Raw genomic sequence first — 25,083 nt, forward strand, 5'->3', positions numbered from 1 at the left:
GCGGAGTGTCCGTGCGAGATCCCGGCAGCGCGCGGTCACCTCAAGCAGACGGGAGCTCCTGCGAACAGCGCGGAGCGGGGCACGAGGGGATTTATTGCACTGCTCTTTTTCACGTACAGAGGGAGCGCACCGCCCGCCGGCACAGAGGTCTGCGCAGAGGAAAAGCAGCGCCGGGTCTTGTCCTGCACGCCTGAACGTATTGGCGCAGTCTGTAGTGAATCGGTGCGGGGGTTTTGCGCATCTCCGCGCTCCTCCAGCACTGCGGTGTGGCTGTGCCCTCGCCAGCCCCAGCAGCAGCAGTAGGAGCAGCTGGCTTCCCAGCAGGACCGGTTTTCTGTCACGTCCCAAGGCGACGGCTCCCTTTTAAATGACTCAACATCCACCCACCGTTAAAGCGGCCCGAGAAGGCAGAAGGAAAGCTGGAGGCAATCTGTTCTGCAGCAGGCATGCCCCACCACCTGCTACCACACCGAGCAGAGATCCACGGTCTCAGGCACATCTTCTTGGCAGGTTTCTGTGAACCCGTCTCCAAACCCCTCTGCCTCCACCAGCTGGGGTTTCTGGTTGCACATGGGACACAGCTGGTTGCGGATGGCTGATGATCTCATCCAAATGATGAGGTTCCAGCGTTCCCCCGAGGCAATGGGAAGCGCCCCGTGGATCTGCCCTCCTCGGTGCAACAGCCCCTGAGTTCTCACGTGTTCCACCTCTATGTAATTTGGCACAGGGGAAGGATCCTGGAACAAAGGCAGGTGGATACGGCATTACACCAGAAAGTCCCTAAAAGAACACTACTCAAGTAGTTGAATTTTCTTCGCCCACAGTTCAACCACTTCTTCAACCACAGTAAGCCATTTTCAGTGCCAGGTCCAGAGGGAATTTAAAGGCAGAGTTTCAGTAATAATTAAAAAAAAGTTTTACCCCGTGTGGGGTTTTTTTATTCCTCTCTTGTGAGGAATCCCCTGGAAATAGGGACTATGGAATTAAGTCTCGTCTGAAGTAACTTGTGTGTGTCTCTCTCTCAGCACCTCCCTGGTCATTATTTTCCATGTGGGAGGACAGGTTGGTTTGCTTCACTCCAGCTTCTACTACAATAGCTGCCTCTGTCCTCTCTTTGAATTGGCTGCAATTAGCTTGAATATTGCTAACTTGCTTGTAGCAGAAGAGGTCCCTACATAACCACTACATTTTAGAAAAGGGGAAGAGACCGACTAGTTTCAACTGTCAGAAGTGAGCAACTGCTTTTTAGAACAGTTAATGCCTTGAAACTGCAGGACAAAGGGGAATAGAAGCAGGGTCCAGGTGAGGAATGTGCTCAGTACCTGTCTGAAATCCCCGAAGTACAAATTGCCTTCCGTGAAGTCTTTTCCCAGTGAAACATTTAGGGTGACTTCTGCATTGTCATAATGAGAGCTCAGATCCAGATCTTCATGCAGCGAGTACTTGACAACAAATGCTTTATGGCTGTCCAGACAAGCACCCCCCAAGTCAGGATAAAGCAGGGCTGTGATGGGACGCAGGTATTTTTCACGCAGGGGTGTGATGAAATTTTCATCCATCCCTAGCTCATTGAGCAAAACCTGTCCCAAAGAGAGGAGATGGAAACAGCTGACCAGCAGCTGGGTGCATCTGCTGCTTCATCAGAGCAGCTGCTGAGCTGTCTTGCTCTCTTCCAGCTCTGCTGCTTGCTCAAAGAAAGGACCAAAGAGCTCCAGGTACAGGGAAAGGAAAGAGGATCAAGGTAGAAAGTGATGGTGAACAGAGTGATCCAAAGTTGAGTGTCCTTTAAAAACAGGCTCCTTGATTTAAACGTGTTGCTTAAATGCAAGGTGCTCATTGCTCTGAGATACCAGATCCCACCCCTTCTCCCTGCTTTTGCCCATCCTTTTGCCTCTGGACAAATAACATGCATTCCTTCAACCTTTTCATTCCAAAGAGTCTGTACTCAAACTATGCTGCGCTCAAATTATAGACAGTTTGGAATGGAAAGGATTGTGAAGCGAGGAGGTAAACAGCATGCTAAAGAAGCACAAGAGCTGGCGAGTCCTACCCCATAGTTATTCATGCTGTTGGGCCGGCCTCTAGGCATGTCCGACTGCTCAAAGTTCTCCAGCTCCTCAATAAAGGCTTGGCAGAACTCCTCCGTGAATACTGGGAGTCGATAGATCCGCTTATCTGTGAAGAAAAGGGAGACAGTGTTTGCTGGGGAAAATAACAGGAAAGTCTTCTTGGCTGTTGTGTTTTCTAGCTAGTCTATGCTGGTGTTGGTGAGAACGCAGCGCCCACGCTTTTCACGTTGTGCTCTAGCTGCGCAAGGAGTTGGCACTGTTCTGCAGGATCAGCTCTGGGATGGATTTGTTATTTTTCATGTTGACCCCTTGCTTCCATGCTTCCCCATCCAGTTGTGAGACCCAGCACCAATTTAAATGCCTACTGTAGATGCCAAGGAATTGCTCTAAGAGGGTCCAGAAGCTGTAGAGGGAGGACAGTAAATCAACAACTCATCACTGGCAGTCCCTGTGGATGAAAGGGATGGACTCAAGGTCATGGGGAATTTACTTGTCCAGCCCAGCTTTCTGGGAAGGCCAGCCCATGTGTGCTGCCTTTAGGGTAGAGCCCTAAAGGTCTAAGAAGAGCTCAGTATTAAGGATATAGGAGCTGAGATAAAGACTGTGTGAAAAAGTGATGTGCCTGCAAAATACTTCTTGGGAAAATAATCAACAGGAGCCTTGTACACGTTTGTCTCTTTTTGTTTTGAGAAAAAGAGGCAACTTTGCAGCTTCCTCCCCAAATTTCATCAGTCTTTCTGGCAGGGAGAGATCTTCAAAAATGCCACTGGGGAAGCTGAAAGCCCAGATTTCTTTAAAAGGCTGAAAACTAGACTGAGAATATTTCAGCTCAGACTAACCAAAGGGAATTGTCTGAAACAGGGAAGCACTGGGGAGGGAAAACCAAGCCCCTCAAGCTAACGGTGTTCCTTCAGCAGATTCCCCTGTGAGGTTATGGTACATGCAAAACCCCAGCCCTGCTGCAGTGAGAGCCTCTGATGAGACATCAGCAGACTGGGATTGGAAAAGCAGAAAACAGGATCTCATCCACAACATAACTGCTGCACAATACTGCCTCTCCAGAGACTCTCGTCAAGCAGAAAATAACATCCTGCTTGTCCCGGCTGTGTATCAAAACCAAGCTGTCAAAGACAGGGCTTGGAAACAGCTGCCATCACTGAAGCTGCAGTGTCACATGGGTGTTCTCTGTTGATGATGGGTTGTTTTCTGTACCTGAGAAGGACTCGGTGTAGCGCAGGAGGCCATGGAGATTAGCATCCGGTGATATGCAGTATCTAACCATGTCTAGAAAATCTGGGGCAAGAAATGAATCCTGGTGCCAAGGGAAGGATGACAAATGTAAACAGAAACACAATTAGCTTGCACGGGCTTTTACAGCTCAAGAGGGAAACAGACTTCCATAAACACACAGGAAAATATGTAGAGTCTAGGGAGCAAGGCTGACAGTTGCACTTGGGTTACATTCATGGCAGGAAATGTTACCAGTAAGTTGTGTCTTCTTGTAGTTCATGGATATTTCTAAGTATAACTGGCCAGATTTATTCTTTGTGCAATGGAAAAGAGTCTGATTTGCGTTACAGACACCTAAGGAGTAAGTGCAAAGACATTCCTACAAGATTTATCATCTTCTCCTGGGCCCAACACAACAGAGCTCTGCTGTAGGTACTTTCCTGCACAGAATGTGACAGCCAATGGCAAAATTTGTGATTAAAGGATTATGGAGCAGTAAATCTCTGAGAATGTTTGTGTTATTGATAATCTGGGAACAGGTTTGTCAAAACAGCAGGAAATTCAAAGCAGAGCAGCCCACAACAAAGGGGTCTATGCTGCATTTACAGTGGAGTGCATATAGGCAAGCAGCCTGCTCCCACCCTTCAGCTGAGAGAAGCTAGTAGATTATCTGTGCTGATTTCTGTGGCTGTCCCTTAGACTTCACTGACCCTTTTTGCTGCAGTGATGCATTAGCTCACAATTACTAACAATATTCTGCATTCAAGTACCAGGTGCTGGTGCAGCTTCCATAAAGGATGACCCTCATCTGGCAGAATCCTGCCTGGAGAACGCGCTGGGCTGTGACAGCTGTTTTATTTCTAATTCAGTCCAGCTCTGGAACTGCACACACTCTTGTTGATAAAAGGGCTCCCTACTGCAAATATAAGCTCCCAGCCAATTCCTTGAGTGCAAAGCAGATTTCAAACACAGGATCTACCTGAAGAGTGTACACTTCTGAGTGTTTTCGTTTGTAACACTGTGAGATGATGGCTTTGCGTTCTGCTGACTGATGAACCAGCTGTTTTCTTCTCTGCACTTCTGCTTCAATCTAGGAATAAACAATAGGGCATCGTGCTAGAGAATCAGAACGGATAACTAAAGGGATAACTAAAACAATTCCAGGAACCTGCTCATTGTTCTAAAGCAATTATTTTTGTTCGAGGCACCTCTGGGAGCCTGGGCGTGTGCTTTTGCTTTTCTGTAGTCAAGACAAGATGAGTAAATATTTAAAAACCCAAATGCCTAAGAGGGATTTGAGACACATTTACACAATGGATGGCTTAAGAAATAACTGAAGTCTTTGCACGGATGTGTCAGGGGGAGCTGTGAGTTTTCAGCCCTTTCAGGCATTTCTGACACCTCATGAATCGCTCTGGGTCTGGCTTATGTCCTGACAAGAGAAGCATTGTCCACAATGAAGACGTTTCCTGGGAGGGAGACAGGGCTTGTCAGGAGGGGATTAGCGCTAAGTGGAGCTGGGACAGGCTCGTCCATCACCGCACAGCAAACAGCTCAGGCAGCGGTTCCTCTTCAGTGCCCCCCACGAGGTCAGGCACCGCCCGCCTCCCTCCGCGGGGATGGGAGCCGCCGTGTGACAGACCCACAGAGCATCTCGAGGCGGACGGGACCCGCGGGGATCACGGAGGCTCCACACAGAGACCCCCAAAATTGGATGGTATGCCGAGAGCATCGCCAGACGGCAGCTCGGTGCCGTGACCGCCGCGCTGAGGAGGCTGCTCCGGTGCCCCCGCCTCAGGGGCCTTTAAGGCACGAGAAAAGGGGCACCTACACCAACCCCGGCTGAGGAGCTGCCAGCTCTCGGTCCCCACGCGGAGCTCGGTACCCTCAGCGCCTGCCCCGGCCGGCGCTCACCTCCCGCAGCACGGCCGCCATCTGCTCCTCGCTGCCGCAGCCCCGCTCCCGCAGCGCCTGCAACGACACGGCCGTCAGCAGCCGACCCGAGCGCCGAGCCCCGCGCCCCGCCCCGCCCCACCGCTACCCGCCCGTAGTCCCGCCGGAGCTGCTGCTCGTCGCGGTAGCAGACGTGCATCCCGCAGCGCCGGACGAAGATGTTGGCGGAGAAAAAGCAGGCGCAGGCGCGGAACGGCCGGCCCGCCGCCATGTTTCCCGCCGGAGCACGCGCCCGGGTCCGCCGCCACAGCGCTTCCGGCGCGCGCGAGGGGGCGTCGGAAAATTCCCGCGGAGTGAAAAACAGGGAAATAGGAGGCGGCGAGAACCCCTCTTTTCCTCGCACTTCGTGCATCGTTTTGCAATCTCAACGCCGTCACTACCGGCGGCCCCGGCTCCGTACCCTCACGGCCACGGCAAGGCGCTGGCCGCGCTTCCAGGCGCGCACCGACGGGGCGGCTCTTTGCAGACGGTCCCTGCGCCGCGTGGCCGCGCCCCCTCCCTCTGTCCTCGGGCGCGCGCGGGGGGGGAGGGGGGTGTCGGGCGCGCGCCCGGCCCGGGCCCCTACGGCGGCCATGGAGTCCTCGCTGCAAGTGGCCGAGGAGGAGGTGGTGGTGGCGGCCGAACCGTGCGTCCCCAGCAGCAAATTCGAGGACATTTACCGCCTGCTGGCCGAGGGCTGCTTCCCGCCCAGCTTCTGCTCCATCAAGAGGAAGAACCTCAAGCGCTATGCCCAGAAATTCGTCGTGGATGGTGGGAACCGGGGGGGCTCGCGTCCCTCAGGGGCTGTGGGGGGGCCCTGCTGAGGGCGGCCCGTGCCGTTACCTCGGCGTCGCTTTGGGGGCATAATGCGGGGATGTGGGGCGCTCGTGTGGGTGCTGGGACCCTCTGTGGGTAGAGGGCAGGGGTCCCTGGGTCTGTATGTGGGCGGCTGCTGCTCAGCACGAAGCTCCCAAGGCTGTGGTCCCACCTCGCTGCCTCTGTGCTGCTTTTGGGAAATGACCCCATCACCCTCACGGAAAACAACTGTGAGAGTGCCACTGGAAACAAAGCTCTCCCTCCCGCAGGCGGCTGCCTGTACTACGTGGGGCCCAAGAAGGAGGAGAAGCGCGAGGTGATCGTGGACCCCGAGCGCAGGCGGCAGGTCTTCCTGGAGAGCCACTTCACCGAGATCGGGAACCACCTGGGCCAGAAGAAGACGGTGCACCGCATTCAGAGCCGGTACTACTGGCTGGGGATTGTGAAGGATGTGGTGGACTGGGTAAGTCTGGAGAAACGTCTGTGACTTTCCCAGGGTGTTCAGGCAGGAGTCCCCAGTGAGCAGCTGCCAGAGCCCTGATGCAGGGGTGGTGTCGCTCCTAGTGCTGTTGCTTTGAAGCCATGCACTGGGCCACTCTGCAGGTGAAACTGCTGGGGCATCTTAAAGGCAGCTGGATAGATTGGATGTCTTTTCCCCCGAGCATCAGTAAACCTGCACAGGTAGGCATTCTCATGCAGGGCAGTTTTGGCCAACGTGGGAATGTGGGATTAATTCAGATAAAGCGTGGCTGGGTCTAGCTTTGAGCAAGCTGGATTCCTACCAGAGGTCCTCAGCTCCCTGAACTATTGTAAAGAGAGGAGCACAGCGTTTCCACCAGCTCTCCTGGGCTGCTTGGCCTCACCTGTTGTATTGCTGAAACTCCCCTGCAGCAGTGCTCTACAGTACGGCCTGCTTTGGAGAAGTGTGGCTACATTACATGGTCCAAACAGAACCCGTCTGCTATCCTAGGGCTGATAATTTTTCCAGCCAGGAGAAAACATACAACAAATGTTTGCCCAAAACCAGGGTGAGAAATGTCTTTGCTATAGGCCAAATTGAGAAAATCGGTTATTGTGTCAGAGAAGGCTGTCAGGTGAGTTTTGTCAGAGATTAGTTGTGTCAGCCTGTTGTGTTCTGTTCTCTTTTTCTTGTGTCCCTCTGTTTTTATTGAGTAGAAGGAAGCTGCACAGAAGTACTGTCCCTCTCACCCACTCATAACTTGTTCAGAATCTGACATAACTTGTTGGCGTATTTTAAAATCCTTTGATACGATTTTTCCCTTTCCAGATCAAAATGTGTGAAACATGCCAGAACGCAGAGCACAACAAAAACATATCGCGGAAAGCCAGGCCTGTTAAAGTGGAGTCCCCCTGGGAAGTGCTGGGATTAGCTGTTCATGGTGAGTGCTTGTGGTTGTCTCACAAGCTCTTCAAGGTTTCTGCACCCGCTGTCAGGGAGCGTGGCAGATTTACGGTCACACGTGAGTGACAGCCGCCTACCTCTGCGGTGAAGAACTGCCAAGGAAGCTGTAGCAGCTTACCAGGGTGCAGCCTGATCCTCAGGACTGGCATAGTTCCCACTGCACACACAATAGGAGCTGTGGGTGTGAGTTACCACTCAGAACTGAGGCTGTGATGGGTGTGTTGTTGCTAACAAAGGTCACAGAACTGTACTGTCTAAATGACTGCAGAAAAGAGCTAAAGGATTTTACCTTTTGGCAGCAGTTGTTTTCTGGGCTTGGTTTTTACCTTCCCTGTTTGGGTGGTATTACAGCATCACATTGATTTGTTTAGGTATGTATTTATTTTTAAATGCTTGTTTATGCAGGACCTTTTCCTGAGACAAGCCAGAGCAATACACATGTCCTCATTGTGACTGACTACTTCACTAAATGGATTGAGGCTGTTCCTCTGCAGAAGAAAGATGCCTTGTCAGTGGCTAAAGCGCTAGCTACAATTTTCTACAGGTGGGCTCTTCCCTTGTCGATTATATTGCACCTCTGCAGTGAGATACGGCGGTGCTCTAGGAAGTGTGTTATGTGTCTGCAAGATAGTTCCCCAGGAGAATGGGAACTCTTCTGCAGGAGAGGCCATGCAGTGCCTCTGTCTTGCTGTTTACAAAGTCCTTGGGAACAGCATGTTATTCTCTTGTTAGCAGTGGAAAGGAGGAGACATAAGTGGTTGTCTTTGTGGCTCCAAGGTCAAGAGAGCTGCTGCCCCAGTTCTCTACAGGAGTTATAAAATGTACTCTGATCCCTTGTAGAGAGTGTTTGTTTTGCACTCATGTGGTGCTTGCCACCACTGTACCTTGTGGGAAATTAATGTGGCCAGCAGACATTTGCATTCAGAGCAGGAAACTTTGCTTGTTTCTTCTGATGCCTTATCATTCAAAAGCAAATGGGCTTGGCTGTTTTGGAACAGATGCAGCCAACAGACCTTTCTCTGCTCTTGGGAAGGTGAGGTCATGCCTGCCTCTTTAGCACCAGCTCCATTAGAGAACCTTTCTCCCTTTTGTATCCTGTTTCCTGTGTGGATTGAATGCCTCTGGCTCTGCCCTGTGGCCAACAGAGTAAAACAAGTAGTGTGTTCTCTTCTTGTTCAGGTTTGGAGCATCCAAGAACATTTATGCTGGTGAGAGCTGGGAGTTCTGTGAGGAGGTAGGTCAATTGCTGGCTGTTTCAGGGAGAGCAACACAATCTCGAGTGTTGGCATGTTGTAGCTCTGCCCAAAAGCAATGTACAGGGTGCAAGAAGCTGCCATCTCCCTGCCCCAGCCCTGTTGCCAGCAGTAGGTGCTTTGCCAGTGCTTTCACGCTGTTGGGATTTGAAGCTGTGGTTATGTGGTACAAAGCCTCCAGCCACACTGCATCTTCTCTGCCCAGAAGGAAAAAATCCTGTGAGATGATGGCTGTGAGCTCTCTGCCCTACCCTGGGATTAACCCAGCTTGCCAGTTCTGTGGAAAACCACAAGCACAGTAATATTTGTTGCAACACATTTTCTCAGGCTCTGACTTCTCTAGTGAGTTTGTCATACCCAGTAATACCTTTCTCCCTCTCCTGTAGTATCCTCATGCTGCCAGGGGGATTTCTGTCTCAGTCTGTTTCATTACGAGCAGTATTTTGTTTTCCACACTCTGTAGCTACATCCCAGTGGGGCAGTGCTGTCTCATGCTGTGGAGGCTGCTCGCTGCTGCGGTGCAGGCCCGCCTTGTTCTCCTGTAGGCATGACCCCCTGCCTTTGCAGGTCAGCCGGCATCTGTGTGAGCACTGGAATATCTCCCAGATCCTCACCCCTGCAAACCCCATGGACTGCGTGGGCCTGGATCACCGCAGCGCTGAGGTGCTCAAATCTTCCATCTGCAACGTGGTGAATGAGAAGCCCAGTGAATGGGATGCCCACCTCGATCCTGTGCTCTTCGATTTCCGCACCTCGGTGAACTCTACCACAAAGTACACCCCTTTCTTCCTCATGTTCAACAGATACGTGTGCCTGTCGTCTGAGGTAACTCCGCAACAGAGCAGAGTTGTGTGTAAGGTGTGCCACTGATGCTGCTACAGAGTAATAACCACATGTCTGTGCCTTGCAGGTGGATTTTGTCAAGGACTCAAAAGAGCAGAGTGTTAATTCTGCTAAGGCAGATGGCCTCCCGCGGTTCACAGCTGCAGTTCAAGAGCAGCAGAATGCAGTGAAGGAAATTGTAAGTCTTGCAGTGCCTTGAAGGGGTTTTGCAGCTAAGTCCCCCATCTGTCCACAAATGCCATCCCACAGGAACCTCTTGCCTGCGGGCTTTCTCCCATCGCCAGGCACAGTGGGCTGCGTGTTGTGGCAGTTGCAGTGAGAGCCCTGCTTAGGCAACGCCCCGGTGTCCTGCCCTGGCTGGGTCACCGATGCTGATGGCAGGAGAAGCAGGGCAGGAGCTGTGGTTTAACAGAAGGTGTGAGCTTCCAGTAGCTTCAGCCTAGATCCAATTCTGCCCTCTACTGATGGAGAACTCTGAGCACAGCCATTAAATAATGATTTCTTAACACAAGGTCTCCTGGAAGTTTGGGGTTGGTGAGATGAAGCTGGAAGGTCCCCTGTTTGGTCCCTCCCTTGCCCCGAGGTGCAGCCGGCAATGCTGACCTTGGCACAGCTTTTGCCAGCAAAGTTGTAGCATGGTTGAGCTGATTTTTAAGCCACCTCTCTTTGAAGCCCAACCGAAGCTATCCACTTTGCAGGTGATCGCCAACATGACCACAGCCTACAAGCGGGAGCGGAAGACCACGAAAAGGAAAAGTCGGGTCCTGCCCTCTCTTGCGTTCAAAATGGAAGAAAATGTGTTTGGGAGCAACGGTGCCTCTTCCCTGAAGAAGCTGAAGAAGGGCCAGTTTGTGTCCTTCCAAATTGAGACAGTCCTGCCGAATGAGCAGAGTATGTCTGAGGTGAAGAAAACCAGCTAGCTTCTGGGGCTTTGTTGGGTGTCCTGTGGGGCTGGGGACAGCTGTGTGAACTGTTCCTGAGGTTCTTGTCCCAGCTGTTTAGGGGTCCAGGCACAGACACGCCTGCTCAGTCGGGGGAGGCAAGGAAGGGGAAGGTTCAGACAATGGGGCCTGTTCCATCCCATCCCAGTCTAGGCTGGGACCATCCCTACAACACAGTGAAGTGGCACCATCCTCATTTATGCTTGGGCAGCAAGGGACTCGGTCTTGGCGAGAGTTCCACCTTGAATATGGCTTGGAAAATGCCCTGTTGGGGGGGTAATTGCATCGAGACCTGTGGAGGGCTCTGGGTGCAGGTGAGGAAAGAGCCAGGAACAAGACTCAGATTTGCCAAGTTGCAGTCCATTTCTTATGGTTTAAAACAGCCCTTCCTACTGTCAGCCTTATGTGGGAAGGGCCATGCCAGGACTGGCTGCATCCTGGTGGACGTGGGGATGGCTCGATGTGAGCTTTTCAGTTGCAGCCACTCATTAGCAAAAATAAAATCAACAACAGAACGTGAGATTTTTATTTTCTATTTATCCTGGCAGAGAAAAATGACTTCTTTCTTAGTAACATCACTGTTTTATACTCTCCAGAAATGGGGGAAGTGTAGATCTGTGCTGGAGGGGTTGTAGAGGCTGAAGTTCAGCACTGAGGAACTCTGAATGCTGCAGTGGTGACTCAGGCCAGCCTGCTGTCACACGTGTCACCCACCTGGGGCATGGATCTGGTGTCACACATGTCACCCACCAGAGAGCACAGGCCAGGTGTCACACACGCCGCCCACCTGGGTGCACAGATGCGGAGCGGGGAGGAGGTTGAGCACTGCCATCCCTCTGGAGGTGGCATGTGCTTGTCCATACCTGAAGACAGAAGTATTTATAAGCTGGATTTCTTGAAAATAAGTCCTTCATTGCACTCCTTGCTTTAGGGTTTAATTTAAAACCCCATCAAGCTGCTTTAGAGCCGCTTTAGATTTTTCCCATTTGCTCTAGTGCTGAAGAAATAAAATCAACCCGCAGCCTTGGGCCTTCTGCAGCATTTTGCAGCGGGAGGGGAACCCGAGGGCTGGGGTGCTGCGGGACCCGGGTTCGCCCTCCGTCCCTTCGCTCGTCCCCGTTCCTTGCGCACGGAGGCGCTGCCGGGACCGCTCCGCAGCGTGGGGGCGTGGTCGGCGTGAGGGGGCGTGGCTATGATAGAAGCCCCGCCCCTCGCCGACCTTCGCCCGCATCGGTCGCACCGGGCCGGAGCCGCCGCAGGTAGGAGCCGGGTCATGTCTCGCCGCGTGCGTGGAAGCGGGCAGGGTCCGGGTGGGTTCTCCCGTCCGGCTTTAGGATTTGCTGCGTAATCCTCTGTGCGCAGAGAGGAGAAAAGTGGTGGGGGTTGGGGGCTAGAGGGAAGCATTGCGTGGGGAAGAGCTGCCCCGCGTGATAGCAAGGGCGGAGTCGCCATTCGGAGCTGCTTTGTAATCTCCTCTTGGGATCTTTATCGGCTGCCACGCTATTGCATGCTGACAGCGCTGCCCGTTCGTGGCTTGCTCCAAATTAATATTCTAAAGGGTGATATGGCCGCTGTGGCGGTCACGCTTTTATTTATTGGTTTGTATTTAGGTATTATGTATTGTTTTTCAAAGAAGAGAATCTGCTAGAAAGCAGAACTGCTCTCCCTTATGTTTTGCTACACCTTGACACTGGTTTTGATGGAGTGCTTGATTTCGGCTTCATCCCAGGAAAGCAGGGAGGGACCCTCAGACCACAAATGTCTGAGCCCGGGAACTCCGCAGCCCCATAGCGCAGGGCACGAGGGCTGCACGGATGTCCTGTGCCCATGTCCTAGTGTCACCCCGCCAGAATGAGGTTTCCTAATGAAGCACAGGAATCCCAGAATGGTTGGTGTTGGAAGGGACCTCTGGAGATCATCCAGCCCGACCCGCCTGCACAAGCAGGTTTTAGATTTGTGATAGATGGAGACATCTTGGAAGGGGTGGAGTTTGTCTTCATTTGTGCTTTTGACTTTGTAAAACGTCTTGAAGTGTATATAGATGGAAAGAGGAGAGGATGAAGGAACAGATAGCAGCGTTTGGGATCAGGACAGTGGCTGGCTGTTGTGGCTTTTTCCAGTGGCACTTGCAACCCCATTAACTCCCCATGGCTAATAACAACCCCATCCCTTCTTCTCACCCTGTGCAGAGGCTGTGGTCATGTCCTCACCGTGCTAGGCCTGTCCCCCACCACCACAAGGATGCGTGCCTGGAAGGCAGTGGCCAGCACACTGCTGCTGAGCGGGGCTGATGTGGTGGTCACCACACTGCTTTATGCCCACGGCCGGGGTGGCCGGGACATCCTTCAGGACCTGAAGCACTTCAACATCTTCAACTCACTGCTGGACATCTGGGGGGGCTGTCTCTACCGCAGCTGTGTGCTGCTGGGGGCCGCCATCGGGGTGGCCACCAACACGGCCTATGGCCCCCGGCGCCTCAAGGCCTCACGGACCTTCATCGCCGTCGTCTGCCTCCTCATGGGTATCTACATGATGGTGAAGCTGCTGCTCTACTCTGAGGTGCGGAGGACCATCAGGGACCCCTGGTTCTGGGGGCTCTTTGCTTGGACCTACGTGGCGTTAGCAGCCACCTTTGGGCTGTGGCAGCTGCTGGCCTGTGTCACGTCTTCCCGTGAGGCACTGGGGCACGGCTCTGAGTCTCGCACTGAGGCAGAGGAGAGCTGTGACGCCCCAAGGGACAAGCGAGAGGAGGCAGCGGGGCCCACCATCCATAAGCTGCTGTCCTACACCAAGCCGGATGCCTTCTTCCTGGGTATTGCTTCCTTCTTCCTCCTCGTGGCCGCGCTGGGTGAGTGAAGGGGCTGGAAGGGGCCGTGGGGTGCTCTGCTCTTTGCTGGGAGGGGAGGAGCCATGTTGGGGGCTCGCTCACGGGCTGAGGGAAAAGTTAAATGGGGCAAAAAAATGCAGTGGAGGATAAAATGCCACAGGAAGTAAAACTTTTCCGTGTGTTGCTAAGGTTTGTGCCTCCTGGTACATCTTGCGTGATGGGTAAATAACTCTGTGGTTGGGATGGGGGTTAACCATGGGCCTTCATGGTTGGGAATACCAACCTGTGGTTGGATGCTGGATCCACCTGGTGGGTCTGTAACTCCTTGTCCTGTGCTTCTGCATCAGGAGAGACCTTCCTGCCCTACTACACAGGGTTGGCCATCGACGGCATCGTGGTGCAGAAGAGCATGGACCGCTTCTCCATGGCGGTGCTGGTCATGTCGCTGCTCGCCATAGGAAGGTAATCGCAGGGGTCGGAGCCCAGTGAGAAACTATGACTGTTCTGTGCTCTTATGGTGGTGGTGGTGGTCATGAGGTCTTCCACATCCTTCTGCCAGTGCTGGGGGAGTAGGCACAGGGGATGGGCTCCCTGATGATCATCGTCCCCCCCCAAAGCTTGTCATTACAGGGGGTTAGGACCAGTGTCCCTGTGCTGGTAGCGCCCAGGGGAGGCATGGGCTGGTTTAACCATCACTGCCTGGGGTGGAAAGTGATACCAACACAGCACTGCCCAAGCCCTTGGTACAGGCGCTGGTGTGTTTGTGTTGCTGAGGAGCGAGTTTCGTGTCCACTGGTCTATAACATTTCTTATCTGCAATTAGCTCATTTGCCGCAGGTGTCCGGGGCGGCGTTTTTACGCTCATATTTGCGAGACTGAACATCCGCCTTCGCAACTGCCTCTTCAGGTCGCTGGTGTCTCAAGAGATGAGTTTCTTTGATGAGAATCGCACAGGTGGGTTCCTCTTTCCCCTGGGTTTGTTCTATCCCAGCACTCCATACTTTTCCCCCTTGGTTTGCCCTCTCTCCAGGGGCTTTTAGAGGTGGCACCCAAATGGTCATGTTTAGATACAGCAACAGAAATCTTTGTTTTGGGTGCTTTCTTGCCACGGGGTCAGGATTGCCCAGCACCTTGGGGATGTCACATTGCCACCAAACAACCCGATATCCAGCAGCTCCAGGGCTGGCATGTTTGTCTCCGGTCATCTCATCCCCAAAACACTTCCATTCTTCTTCCTGCACCTCCCTTCAGTTCCCACTGATCAGCTGCCCTTCATCTCTGCTCCAGGCACTGGAAACCTCAGACGTGTAAAGCTTGCTGTGCATGCTTGTAGCCTTCCCTCCTTGCTGTCCAGTCCTGTCCCTGTCTGTGTCACTCTGGTGTGGTCCTAGTCAGCTGCAACTTTTCCCATACTTAATTTCTTCTCGGCAATATTTTTAGTTTTGAGGCTGTTGCCCTATTTAGCAGTCGCTGCCTGTTGCTCTGTTAGCTAAGGACACTGGATATGTTACTGTAAGTGGGATATGGGTAACCCTGGACTAATAGTTATGCAAGAGCATGGGAATTCAGCCCTGGATGCTCTGGAACACAGGCCAAGTGCTTAGAAATTCAAGGTGGTGTTTGACTCCACGGCAGGAGCTTTGCCCTTAGTGGCTGCACTCAGACCCTCCAGGTCACTTGGGTCTTCTCCAGGCTCCGGACACAGCTAAACCTCCATCACCCTCCCTGAAGCTGCCTGGTGCTTTGCAGGGCATGCTGTGCTAGGCATACTCCTGGTCCTGTGAGGACAGCAGGGAGAGGTGCCAGCAGTCAGCAAGTGGAGGGCTCCTGGTTTCATTTAAAAATGAACTGGAGGCTGTGTTCAGCTCAGCAAACACCCACTGGTGCACCCATGTGGGGTGCCCTCCAGGTAGAGTGCAGGGCCAGTCCCCTGTCCTATCCTGCAGCCAACCTGAGTGACCCAAGCATGTAGCTCCTGCTTTCAGACAGGTTTCATGTCTTTTGCGCATGCAGCAATTTGAGCTCCTCTGCTTTGCTTCACATCCCCAACAGCAGCCATCCTTTTCCATGCTGCCCTGCAGACTCCAGCAAGGGGCTGGGTTGGATGAGGAGCTCCGTCTGCCAGGAGACTGCCCTACAGTGTGTGGGATGGGACGTGGGACAGGTGATGACCTGCCGCAGTGACGTGTCCCTACTCTCCCCTTCCCCAACCCTTCATTCCTTCAGGGGATGTCATCTCCCGCCTGACATCGGACACAACCATCGTGAGTGACCTGGTCTCCCAGAACATCAACATCTTCCTGCGCAACGTGGTGAAGGCCACAGGGGTGATCTTCTTCATGTTCAGCCTCTCATGGAAGCTCTCACTTGTCACCTTCATGGGCTTCCCCATCATCATGCTGGTGTCTGACATCTATGGGAAGTACTACAAGGTAGGCAGGAGTGACTGGTGTAGCTGCGCCACAGTACTGGGCTGTCTCCACTGTGGGGGTTACAGGTAGCTTTGGAGCTTGTGGGGTTGATGCTCGAGTGCTTTGCTGCCTCCAGCAGGGCCACGAAGGCAGCATTGCAGCTACATGGGCAGGTGGCACAACCTTGGCTGTCATCTCCATGCTCAGAAGCTGAAGTTTCTCAGGTTTGACACAAGAGGTAGCTTGGCCATGCACTGTCCAATGTGTGCCCGCTTGTTCCCATGCCATCTGTCCTCTCCTCTCCCTTTGGAGTGACTTGTGTTGGGCTTAAACCCAGCCCAGTGCTTCCTCCCTATGCCAAGGGCTGTCCCCTGTGGCTAATGCTGTGTCCTGTGGACCATGTGAGTCCTGCACTGTACGTTCCCCATGCTGGTTATTGGTGCATTCAGTAAGCACAGTCCTGCTTTCCACTGTCCCAAGGTCAGGGCTCTATCCCATTGCTCAATCTTGGTGCCCATGGCCTTGGAAAATGTCACTGTGCTCTCTCCAGAGCCTGTGGGAGAGCTGCTGTAGGCAGCTGGGCATGTGTTGAGCACCCTTTTTTTCTGCTTCCCGCAGAAGCTCTCCAAGGACGTGCAGAATGCCCTGGCCAAGGCCAACAACACCGCCGAGGAGACCATCTCTGCCATGAAGACCGTCCGCAGCTTTGCCAACGAGGAGGCAGAGGCGAATGTGTACTGGCAGAAGCTGCAGCAGGTGTACAAACTCAACAAGCGGGAGGCCCTGGCTTATACCTACTACGTGTGGTCCAGCGGGGTAGGTGACCTGCACCAGGGACAGACAGGGGACATGGCTTCAGATGACAAAATGCACATGGAGTGATGTGTGTGCTCCTCTCAGGGAGCATTGTAGGATGAGCCCAGCCTTGATGTCTGCTGCTCTCTGTCAAAATTATATTCCATCCCCCCTTAGGGCAGCATTGCATTGTGGTGCTGAACAGTCTGTTTTCTCTGGTAAATAAGAATGGAATTGATAACTGCTCAAGGTCGTGGAAAACCCCGTGTTTTCAGGCTGCTGCACTGCGTGCCTGTGCCAGCTCATCTCCAGCGGTTCCGGCTGGGAAAACAGCCACAGTGTTGGTTGAGATTCTGCTCAGAAACAGAGATTTTCTACATGTGGGCGGTGGTGAAGGGAGGCTGTTGGTCTGTTGTTTGGTTTAGTTTTTTGGGGTTTTTTTTTGGGTTGGTTTTTTTTTTTTTTTTCTTTTTTCCAAAATGCTTTTTCTTTGGTGAGACCAGATGGCTTGGGGCTTCTCTTGTATTTGCTGCTAACTAAGGCTGTGCAAAACCCTCACGTGGGGCTGCCCTTAACCCTGTGCATTAGGGGTCCAAATAGCTGCTGTTGAGAGTTGTGTGAGTTATGCCTTCATACAGCTGCAGAAGGCTTATGTGTTCCCAAGGCTGAAAGCAAATTCAGAGCATTCTTAGCATTGTTCCTGAGCATCCAGGTGAAGCCAGCAGTGGGAACTGGGACAGAACGGATCCCACTGAGTCAGAAAAGGCAAAGCCCATCAAAACTGCTCCTGCGGGGCTTGTGTAAAAAGAAGCTGACAGATATAGGACAGTCGTAGTGGAGTCTCTCTCAGAGGAAACAGGATCTTAAGGTCAGATCTTAGCAGAGAGAGAAGAGGAACTTTTTCCCTGTGTTTCCCTCTGTGTGAACTCACATTCAACAGCCCTTCTCACTGACTGTGATCCCAGCAAACTCCAGGCACACGTGTCATCCTGTGGCAGGCAGCCTGCATGCCAAATGTCACACTGAGCACTGCAGAGTGAAACATCCAGATCACATTGGGGCTGATCTTCATCTTTGCAGAGTAGGTGGTGCCCCCATACACTGATTTCAAGCAAGAGTTGAGGTTATCCTTCAGGGACTTGTATACACAAGGGGGATTTTGTGCATTAGCTCTTGGCTTGGTTTTGTGCTCTAAATTAAAACGTGTCACATAACACAGAGGTTATTTTAGCGGTGAGATGACTGCATGTGTTGGATAATTTGAGTGTGGGTTATGCTAGTCCAAGAGACGTCCATGAGACGCTCAGTTATTTCAGATAAATCTGTCGTCCTTGACTGTTGCCACTCCAGACTTGTATTTTGTTTAATTCCTTCAGTCAGCACAAGTAACCAAGTTGTTTTTCCCTCCTCATACCCATACCATGTGTTGTCAGGGATGCTGGCTTTGGGGCTCAAAGAATAAATACCAGCTGCTGAATTGCAGTCTGCTGTGTGAGTAACTACAATTGCACCACAGTGTTGTCTGTCCTTGCTCATTTTGGGGTGTTTGCTTGCTTTCAGCTCACCCTCCTGGTGGTCCAGGTCAGCATTCTGTACTATGGAGGGCATCTTGTGATCTCAGGGCAAATGACGAGTGGAAACCTGATATCCTTCATTATTTATGAGTTCGTCTTAGGAGATTGCATGGAGGTGAGTTTGTTTGCATGGAGGTATCCTTCCAGGCTACCCCATATCACCATGTTTGCCCTCAAGATGATCTCAACCCCCACAATCACAGGACTGGAGCCAGTGTTGCCTTCCCTACCACCTGCTGTGGCTTTGCCCTTCTGCGGTCTGATTCTCCCCTCTGCTTCCCACTCCATTTCCCCTGTGGCCCCATGAATATGACCACTGTTAACACCTTGACACTGAAAGCGCCTGAAACAGCTCATTGCTGATAAGGCAATTGGTACTAAAGGGATTGGGCTGCCCCTGCTGAAGGGGAGAGTCCTGGCTGCCTTCCAAGCATGTTTTCTGGTGTGAAGGATGCAGAGATTGTGTATCTGGCTGTTCAATTTCAGAGTTCGTTAAGAGCTTAATTACATTACATTTTTTAACTCTCCCTGGAATAGGCTGCAAGCTGCTGCATTGGCAGCGCATTAGCAAGTTGGGATTGTGGGTGGGATGGGAGCCCACTCAGGGCTGCTTTCCCGTTGCAAAGGCGTAAGCCTGGCCAATTGAAGCAGAAATTAGCAAGTCCAGATTTCCTTGCAGCCAAGCTTGATTTCAGTGGTGCTTCATCCTTCGTGCAGCAGCACAGCAGAGCTGGAGGCAGCTCACCCAGCTCTCGCCATCTGTGCTGATAGCTGCAGGCTCTGGTGGTGTTTCCAGGCTGTAGTTTTGATGCGTGTTTGAGTCACTTACAGTACAGTCTGTTCATCAGTTCTGGGTTTAACATTAAGATTAGCCAACGAGATGGGGGTTATTCTAGCAAAGCTAGTGTCAGTGTGTAGCAGTTGTAGTGGGAGGAAGAAGCAATGGTAGATCCACTGGGACCATATTCCTAAGGGGAACAGCCATATCAGCTGCCTAATGGTGGTCTAGAAAGGTCCAACCTGATGCTGCTTTGCATTTGTAACATGTGTGCTAGGGAACAAGCCAGTTGCTCTTGGGTTGGTGCAGTGCGCTGCCATATGTGGATGCATTCAACTGCTGGGTTGAGGAACTGCTGGTCTTGAGCAAAGAGATATGTGTGGGAGATTTTAGTAGAAGTTTGGATTATGTATCTCTTGACACACCTCTTCCCAATCCATATATTTATTGTGTTCTTCTCTGTGTTTACCCATGCAAAAACCCTTTAGATGACATTTCCTCTACCTTGGGCAGGGGCAAGAGCTTTCTTTTTCTGCCTGATGACCATAGTTAACATCAGACAACGCTTCAACTGCTCTCCTTATGAGTGGCTCGGATTGCTATTTCCATAATGGGAGGGTCTTACCACTGCCTCTTCACTTGCAGTCTGTGGGCTCTGTCTACAGCGGCCTGATGCAGGGAGTGGGCGCTGCTGAGAAGGTGTTTGAGTTCATCGACCGCAAGCCAACAATGGTCAATGACGGGTCACTGGCCCCAGACCATGTGGATGGGAAGGTGGAGTTCAGAAATGTGACGTTCTCCTACCGCACTCGTTCTGCAACACAGGTCCTCCAGGTGAGCCCCACTGGTGCAGAGCACTCCTCACCACAAGGTATCTTGTGATGTTTCTCCATAATGACCATAACCAGTCCTCAGCCTGTGGGGAAGGTCATTTGCCCTTTTGGAGATGCATAAAGGCAGCCTCAGCAGCATGCTGGCAAGCAGATTATAGTGAACAGCAGGTGTTTAGGGCCGGCTTTCCTTACAGAGAACTAGATTTTTTAATAAAACCCTTGTTCCCAGCTCAGACATTAAACACGTCAGCATGGTGCAGGGCTTTGTGCCAAGGTGTCTTAGGCTGCTTCCACATGAGAGGGGTTGAGGTCATGGGGCAGGGTAAGGCAGCAAAGAAATCGGTTGCTTTGCAGTTTTTGGAGGTCCTGCTACATGAGCAGGTAAATTCAAAGCAAATTTGGAGGCTTCTTGCTTCCTCAGAGAGAGCTGAGAGGAGAAGAAAACAGTCCTTTGCAGGTGAGATGGCCAAAGCAACACACCAGCATGGTTGGTTGAGGGCGGAGGGGTCTCCTTAGCTACATTTTAGTCACCTCTCTTGCACAGTGCTCAAGCCACTGCTCCAGGACCCTGGTGAAGGCCAGCACCTGAGCTCATTCTCCCATCCGTGTTGCAGAACGTGTCCTTCACCCTGCACCCTGGCAAAGTAACGGCACTGGTGGGCCCCTCAGGGAGTGGGAAGAGCTCCTGCGTCAACATCCTGGAGAACTTCTACCCTCTGCAAGACGGGCAGGTGCTGCTGGATGGGCGTCCCATTAACATGTACGATCACAAGTACCTGCACTCAGTGGTACGAGCGACTGATAAGTGTATTCTAGCTATTGCTTGCTGTGGTCAGAGGGGATGATGGCAGTATTGTATGTGGCTATGGGTTTGATCTGGAAACCTCTGAAGTACCCAGAAAGCTGGAGGTGGTCCAGGAAACAAATTCAGATAATGTGGCGGGGGCGGAAGGGAAAGAGGTGGTGATTGGTTTCAGGGGGAGGGGAAAGTCTGCTGAAAACAGAACAAAACAATGTGGTTTTTTTTTTTTTTTTTTTTTTTGACCAACCCAAAAGGAGTACAGTTTTGGTGGTTTGATTAATTATAGTCTCAACTGCTTTTGGAAAAAGTGTTTTGCATTCCTCCAGAATGTTCTACCTTAAGATCTTAAAATTATTCTCAGATGATGAGGAGTTAAACTACTTGGAATCCTGGATGCAGCAGAGTGCTTTGTCCTGGCCCCTTGGCTCTGTCTGTGTGTCAGCACAGATCAGCCTCCATCTCCTCTGCAAGTAACTGCCCGCTTTGTTTGCCCCCAGAGTGAATGGCCTCACGAGTCAGCAGGAAAACCTGAAAACAATTGATCAGAAGCAGGCTGGAAAGCCAAAGTCAGTGTGACTAATTGACATTCTCTGCCAGTACTGAGTGAAAATTAAAAGACAAGCAAGTCTTTCAGCTTAGCAAGCCTGGTGTCGTGCTAGGAGCATAGGGAGAAGTCAATTAAAATATGACCGTATCCTGCTGGCTCTCTTCATGTCCAGTCCTCAGCAATAATTTGGAGGGTTCAATTTATTTCAATATAGACTGTTTAATAAAGCAGGCTGAATTCAAGAGTGAGCAGCAATGGCTGTACAGTAGGACAGGGAGGCTGTTGCTAAGCAATTAAGGAATTGCAGCAGCTCTTAACTTTCTAATTTGCCTTGAGCAGAAAATTAGCAAGACTCTGGGCAAAGCTCCCTCCAGCCTGCATTGTCCCAGCAACTGGTTTCCCATACTGGGAAGTGCAAGGAGTTCTGGGAGTTCTGAGTCTGGAGCAAAACCACAGCAGGAACCTGGAGCAGGGAGCCCATCCCAGATGCCAACATACCAACATCACATGCATTTCCTTTTCTGCACAGTAGCTTCCAGCAGGCAACAGAAAGTGGACTGGGACTGCCACTGGGCACCTAGCAGTGTTGCTGGAAGCTCACATTGCAGCATTTCTGTGTCTTGGTCCTTACCTAGTGGTAACAAATGCTGATAATCTGAGATGCTAGTTGGCCACTGTATCTTCTGCTCCCAACCCCCTGCTCTTCCCTCCCTTTCTGCAGATCTCCCTGGTGAGCCAAGAGCCAGTGCTGTTTGCTCGCTCTATTGCCGATAATATTTCTTATGGCTTAGCTTCAGCCTCCTTTGAGTCAGTTGTTCAGGCTGCCCAGAAGGCCAACGCGCACACCTTCATCACGGAGCTACAGGACGGCTACCACACAGGTACCGACATCCCTCTGTTTGCACTGAAAGCATTTTGTACTGAGGGACAGGGGCTATAGCTTCTCCTTGCTGTTGCTTCAGCTGCGCTGCCTCCAGAGCCCATCTTACAGCAATACAGCCATGTGGGTCAGTGCAAGAGAGAAGTCAGGGCTTGGATGATCTCCCAGGCTTGGTAATTTCTTGCTGTAGTTGTTTCCATGAGCATCAGTCTCTCACGCGCTGGGACAACAGTGGAGAACTTTCTGCTGGAGGGAAAGACCACGGCCTTGAAGATGTTCAGTACATTTAAACGGCTTTGTTAAGTGAATAAACACAATAGCATTTGCCTTGTCTTTGCTTCAGAGCATGACACCATCCTGGTGTTGTTGGCTGGGTGCTGAACTTGACGGCAACTGTTGATTTTTATCTTGACTGCTCTCCTCTCTCTTGATCCAACAGAGGCAGGTGAAAAAGGAGCTCAGCTATCAGGTGGCCAGAAGCAGAGAGTGGCTATTGCCAGAGCCTTGATCCGAACCCCTCCCATCCTAATCCTGGATGAAGCCACGAGTGCACTGGATGCAGAGAGTGAACATGCGGTGAGTGGGTGACTCGGGTGTCTGGGCCAAAGAAGCAGTCTGGGGTTGGAGGAAAGGTTTCTGGCGTTGGAGGAAAGGTTACAGCTTCAATTTCCAGCCTATAAACAAACTTGCAGTAGGGAGGAGTACCTGAGCTAAAATCTGAACTGAGGCACCAAACAAACCACGCTTGTAGGCTGAGCTCTGCATGAGCTGCACCGTGGTTTATCTGGTTGGGATGTGAGGACCAAACAGCTCTACCAGTAGTCTCCTTTGGTCTGGCTGGTTCACGGACACAAGAAAAGCTGGTTCAAAGTGCTGGCATGAAGACAGGCCTCCCAGTGCAAGAGGATGAGTGCTGCATAAGTGTCTGATCTCAGGGCAGTTTGTGGGCTTGCAGGATGGGGTGAGGCTCTTCAGCAGAGCCAGCACTGCATGGCCTCCAGATTTGCACTCCAGCTCTAACAAGAGCTCAGCTTACAAGATCAGGCCTGTCACTTCACCACTCTGTTACCAGCAATGGAGGTGTGCATTCCCCATCTGAAGGCTGGCTGCAATGAGAGAGAATTTGGGGCTGCACAGTGAGAGACAGGATGGCCATACGGCTACAGGCAGCCCTGCCCTTGTATCCCCTGCATAAGCAGACGAGAGCAAACCTCCTGTCCAGAGATTTCTTAACACAGAGCCACCAAGCTGCTCTCCTCCCCTCCCAACACGGTGCCAGTGATGCTCATGCACTAACATCTTTTTTTCCCACAACAGATTCAGCAGGCGATTTACGGCGACTTGCAGAACCACACAGTGCTTGTCATAGCTCACAGGCTGAGCACTGTCGAGAAGGCACACAACATCATTGTGCTGGACAAGGGCCGCGTAGTGCAGCAGGGCTCGCACAAGGAGCTCATGGAAGAAGGAGGTCTTTATTCCAAGCTGGTGCAGAGACAGATCCTGGGGCTCGAGGCGGGTAGCGTGGATGGCCGCCAGCCCACAGCCCGGGGGGATTCAGCAAAGGCGCCCAGCGGGCTGGAGGGAGAGTTCAGGATAGACCATTCCCTCCCAGCTGCGGCACAGGACGACTGTAACAACACAGCTCATAAGTGAGAGCAGTGAGGGCTGGCGTTCGAGACGCATGCTGGGATGTGGCAGCAGGAGGTGGCTTGCCGACGGGCACCACGCCGCACAGCGTGCCCGTTTAGCTCATCCTGCGTGCGCCACACACCTGTGCACACACACACAACCACACACTATAGAGCTTCCTGCATTACTGCCCAGCGGGCAGATGCCTGCTGGTTAAACAGGGAAACAAATCTGGGAGTTGGGTCTTTAGCAATTCCCAGCATTTCTACTGGGTTTCTTTTGTTACTACCAGTAATTCCTCTCAACTGGGACTTTTCTGCCATTGATATGCATGTGTAACTGCTATTAACTGTAATGGATGTAAAATGCATGCATGGAGGGGAAACTCCCCTCCAGGAATTTCAGGGGGTGGCTTTTGTAGCCAGATAGAAAAGCAGTGACTGGAAAAAAGAAGGTCCTGCTCCTGCTGTCAATCTGTGGGGCCAGTCTGAAGTCTGCAGGGAACTCCCTTTGGCTTCAGTGAAAACTGGATCACTCTCATGGGGCTGAACGCCAGGAGAGTTTTGCACTGAGTGCCTGTAGGCTCAGGTTCACAACCATTGCTGCTGAGCTTGTTTCATGTAGTAACCATCCTTTCTGGAATGAGCCAGGGGACCAGGAGGCAGGTGTTGGCATTTAGATTTGCTCTTGGTGCTTGGTGGGTATTTGGTTTTGTTTTTAAGGATGAAGAGTTTTACCATAATTGGGTTAGGGTGTTTTGTTTTTTTTTTTCTTAATATATTTCCATGTGCACTACACAATGTCTGTCTGGCTCCAGCATCCTCTCAAATTTAGTCTGTTATTTCAGTATTTTTTATATCTCACAACCCTGGTGCTGGTTTGAAAAACACTATTAAGACAGGCATAAAATACTAAAAGACAGCACTTTATAAATCCCACTAAAGCTCTGATCAGCTTCAGGCAATGCTAGTGACTTCACTGCATGGGAAACCCATACAGTCACTTTCTTTGAAGTCAGACTTCCTCTGCCTGAAGTTGAAAATGTGTTTCTTTGAATACTATTTATTTACTTTTCGTAAGAGTGAAAGAAAGAAAGCTGTTGCTCCTAGCCCTTCTGCATAATGGCTCTGGCTTTGTAGTCTTATCCTGCCATAGATTAATGGAGAAACTTATGCAGGCAGGCAGGTGCTATTGAAAAATAGCACTGGATTTTATATGGGAATGATTGACTCAGAATGTGCATAGTTAAGAAATGATCTCAAGCACTTTAGCTCTCATGTTTTCTGATATTTGAATGCTGCTGTGTTTTTCTTTTTGGCAATTTTGTTGTTGGTAATGTTTTGTTTTCGCTCAGTAATGTTTTACAAACTCTTTAGTGTCCTTGAGGAGGGATGCTCAAAAGAAAAATAAAATACTACCTCTGCCACTAACTACTGAGCCAACCCAGTGGGGGATGTGTTTTTGCATTCAGAATATCTGGGACTTTGAGGTAACACT

The 25,083-nt window shown here is 51.5% G+C and overlaps 2 protein-coding genes across 5 annotated transcripts; one reads left to right on the forward strand and one right to left on the reverse strand.

Annotated features, from left to right (window-relative positions):
* On the reverse strand, positions 75 to 6,001 carry OGFOD2 (2-oxoglutarate and iron dependent oxygenase domain containing 2). Of its 3 annotated transcripts, none has more exons than XM_021412614.1 (7): positions 5,653 to 6,001; positions 5,214 to 5,270; positions 4,279 to 4,389; positions 3,282 to 3,381; positions 2,051 to 2,175; positions 1,323 to 1,580; positions 75 to 737 (listed from the first exon to the last, which is right to left on the reverse strand). In XM_021412614.1, exons 1-7 carry the CDS (start codon positions 5,905 to 5,907, stop codon positions 462 to 464), a joined length of 1,182 nt encoding a protein of 393 aa, XP_021268289.1. In that variant the 5' UTR covers positions 5,908 to 6,001; the 3' UTR covers positions 75 to 461. The 3 variants fall into 3 exon arrangements, with proteins under 3 accessions (XP_021268289.1, XP_021268288.1, XP_021268290.1); XM_021412613.1 differs by lacking the exon at positions 5,653 to 6,001 and adding an exon at positions 5,341 to 5,619; XM_021412615.1 differs by lacking the exon at positions 5,653 to 6,001 and adding an exon at positions 5,345 to 5,469.
* Positions 10,497 to 25,016, forward strand: ABCB9 (ATP binding cassette subfamily B member 9). Of its 2 annotated transcripts, none has more exons than XM_021412598.1 (12): positions 10,497 to 11,766; positions 12,697 to 13,355; positions 13,682 to 13,796; positions 14,158 to 14,288; positions 15,561 to 15,766; positions 16,364 to 16,561; positions 18,101 to 18,229; positions 19,538 to 19,726; positions 20,340 to 20,513; positions 21,796 to 21,955; positions 22,394 to 22,530; positions 23,272 to 25,016. In XM_021412598.1, the coding sequence occupies exons 2-12, from the start codon at positions 12,749 to 12,751 to the stop codon at positions 23,608 to 23,610; spliced, it is 2,385 nt and encodes a 794-aa protein (XP_021268273.1). In that variant the 5' UTR covers positions 10,497 to 11,766; positions 12,697 to 12,748; the 3' UTR covers positions 23,611 to 25,016. The 2 variants fall into 2 exon arrangements, with proteins under 2 accessions (XP_021268273.1, XP_021268274.1); XM_021412599.1 differs by having other exon boundaries at positions 11,714 to 11,817.

This window comes from Numida meleagris, chromosome 14 (genome assembly GCF_002078875.1).
Source record: "Numida meleagris isolate 19003 breed g44 Domestic line chromosome 14, NumMel1.0, whole genome shotgun sequence".
NCBI classification, from domain to species: Eukaryota; Metazoa; Chordata; class Aves; order Galliformes; family Numididae; genus Numida; species Numida meleagris.

Coding starts and splice junctions, on each gene's coding strand:
- ABCB9 (XM_021412598.1), top strand. CDS start 12,749: ATGCGTGCCTGGAAGGCAGTGGCCAGCACACTGCTGCTGAGCGGGGCT. Junction 13,356..13,681: donor CCTCCTCGTGGCCGCGCTGG/GTGAGTGAAGGG, acceptor CTTCTGCATCAG/GAGAGACCTTCCTGCCCTAC. Junction 16,562..18,100: donor ACTACGTGTGGTCCAGCGGG/GTAGGTGACCTG, acceptor GCTTGCTTTCAG/CTCACCCTCCTGGTGGTCCA.
- OGFOD2 (XM_021412613.1), bottom strand. CDS start 5,604: ATGCACGAAGTGCGAGGAAAAGAGGGGTTCTCGCCGCCTCCTATTTCC. Junction 2,176..3,281: donor CTACACCGAGTCCTTCTCAG/GTACAGAAAACA, acceptor TTTTCTTCACAG/ATAAGCGGATCTATCGACTC. Junction 738..1,322: donor ACTTCGGGGATTTCAGACAG/GTACTGAGCACA, acceptor CCTTTGTTCCAG/GATCCTTCCCCTGTGCCAAA.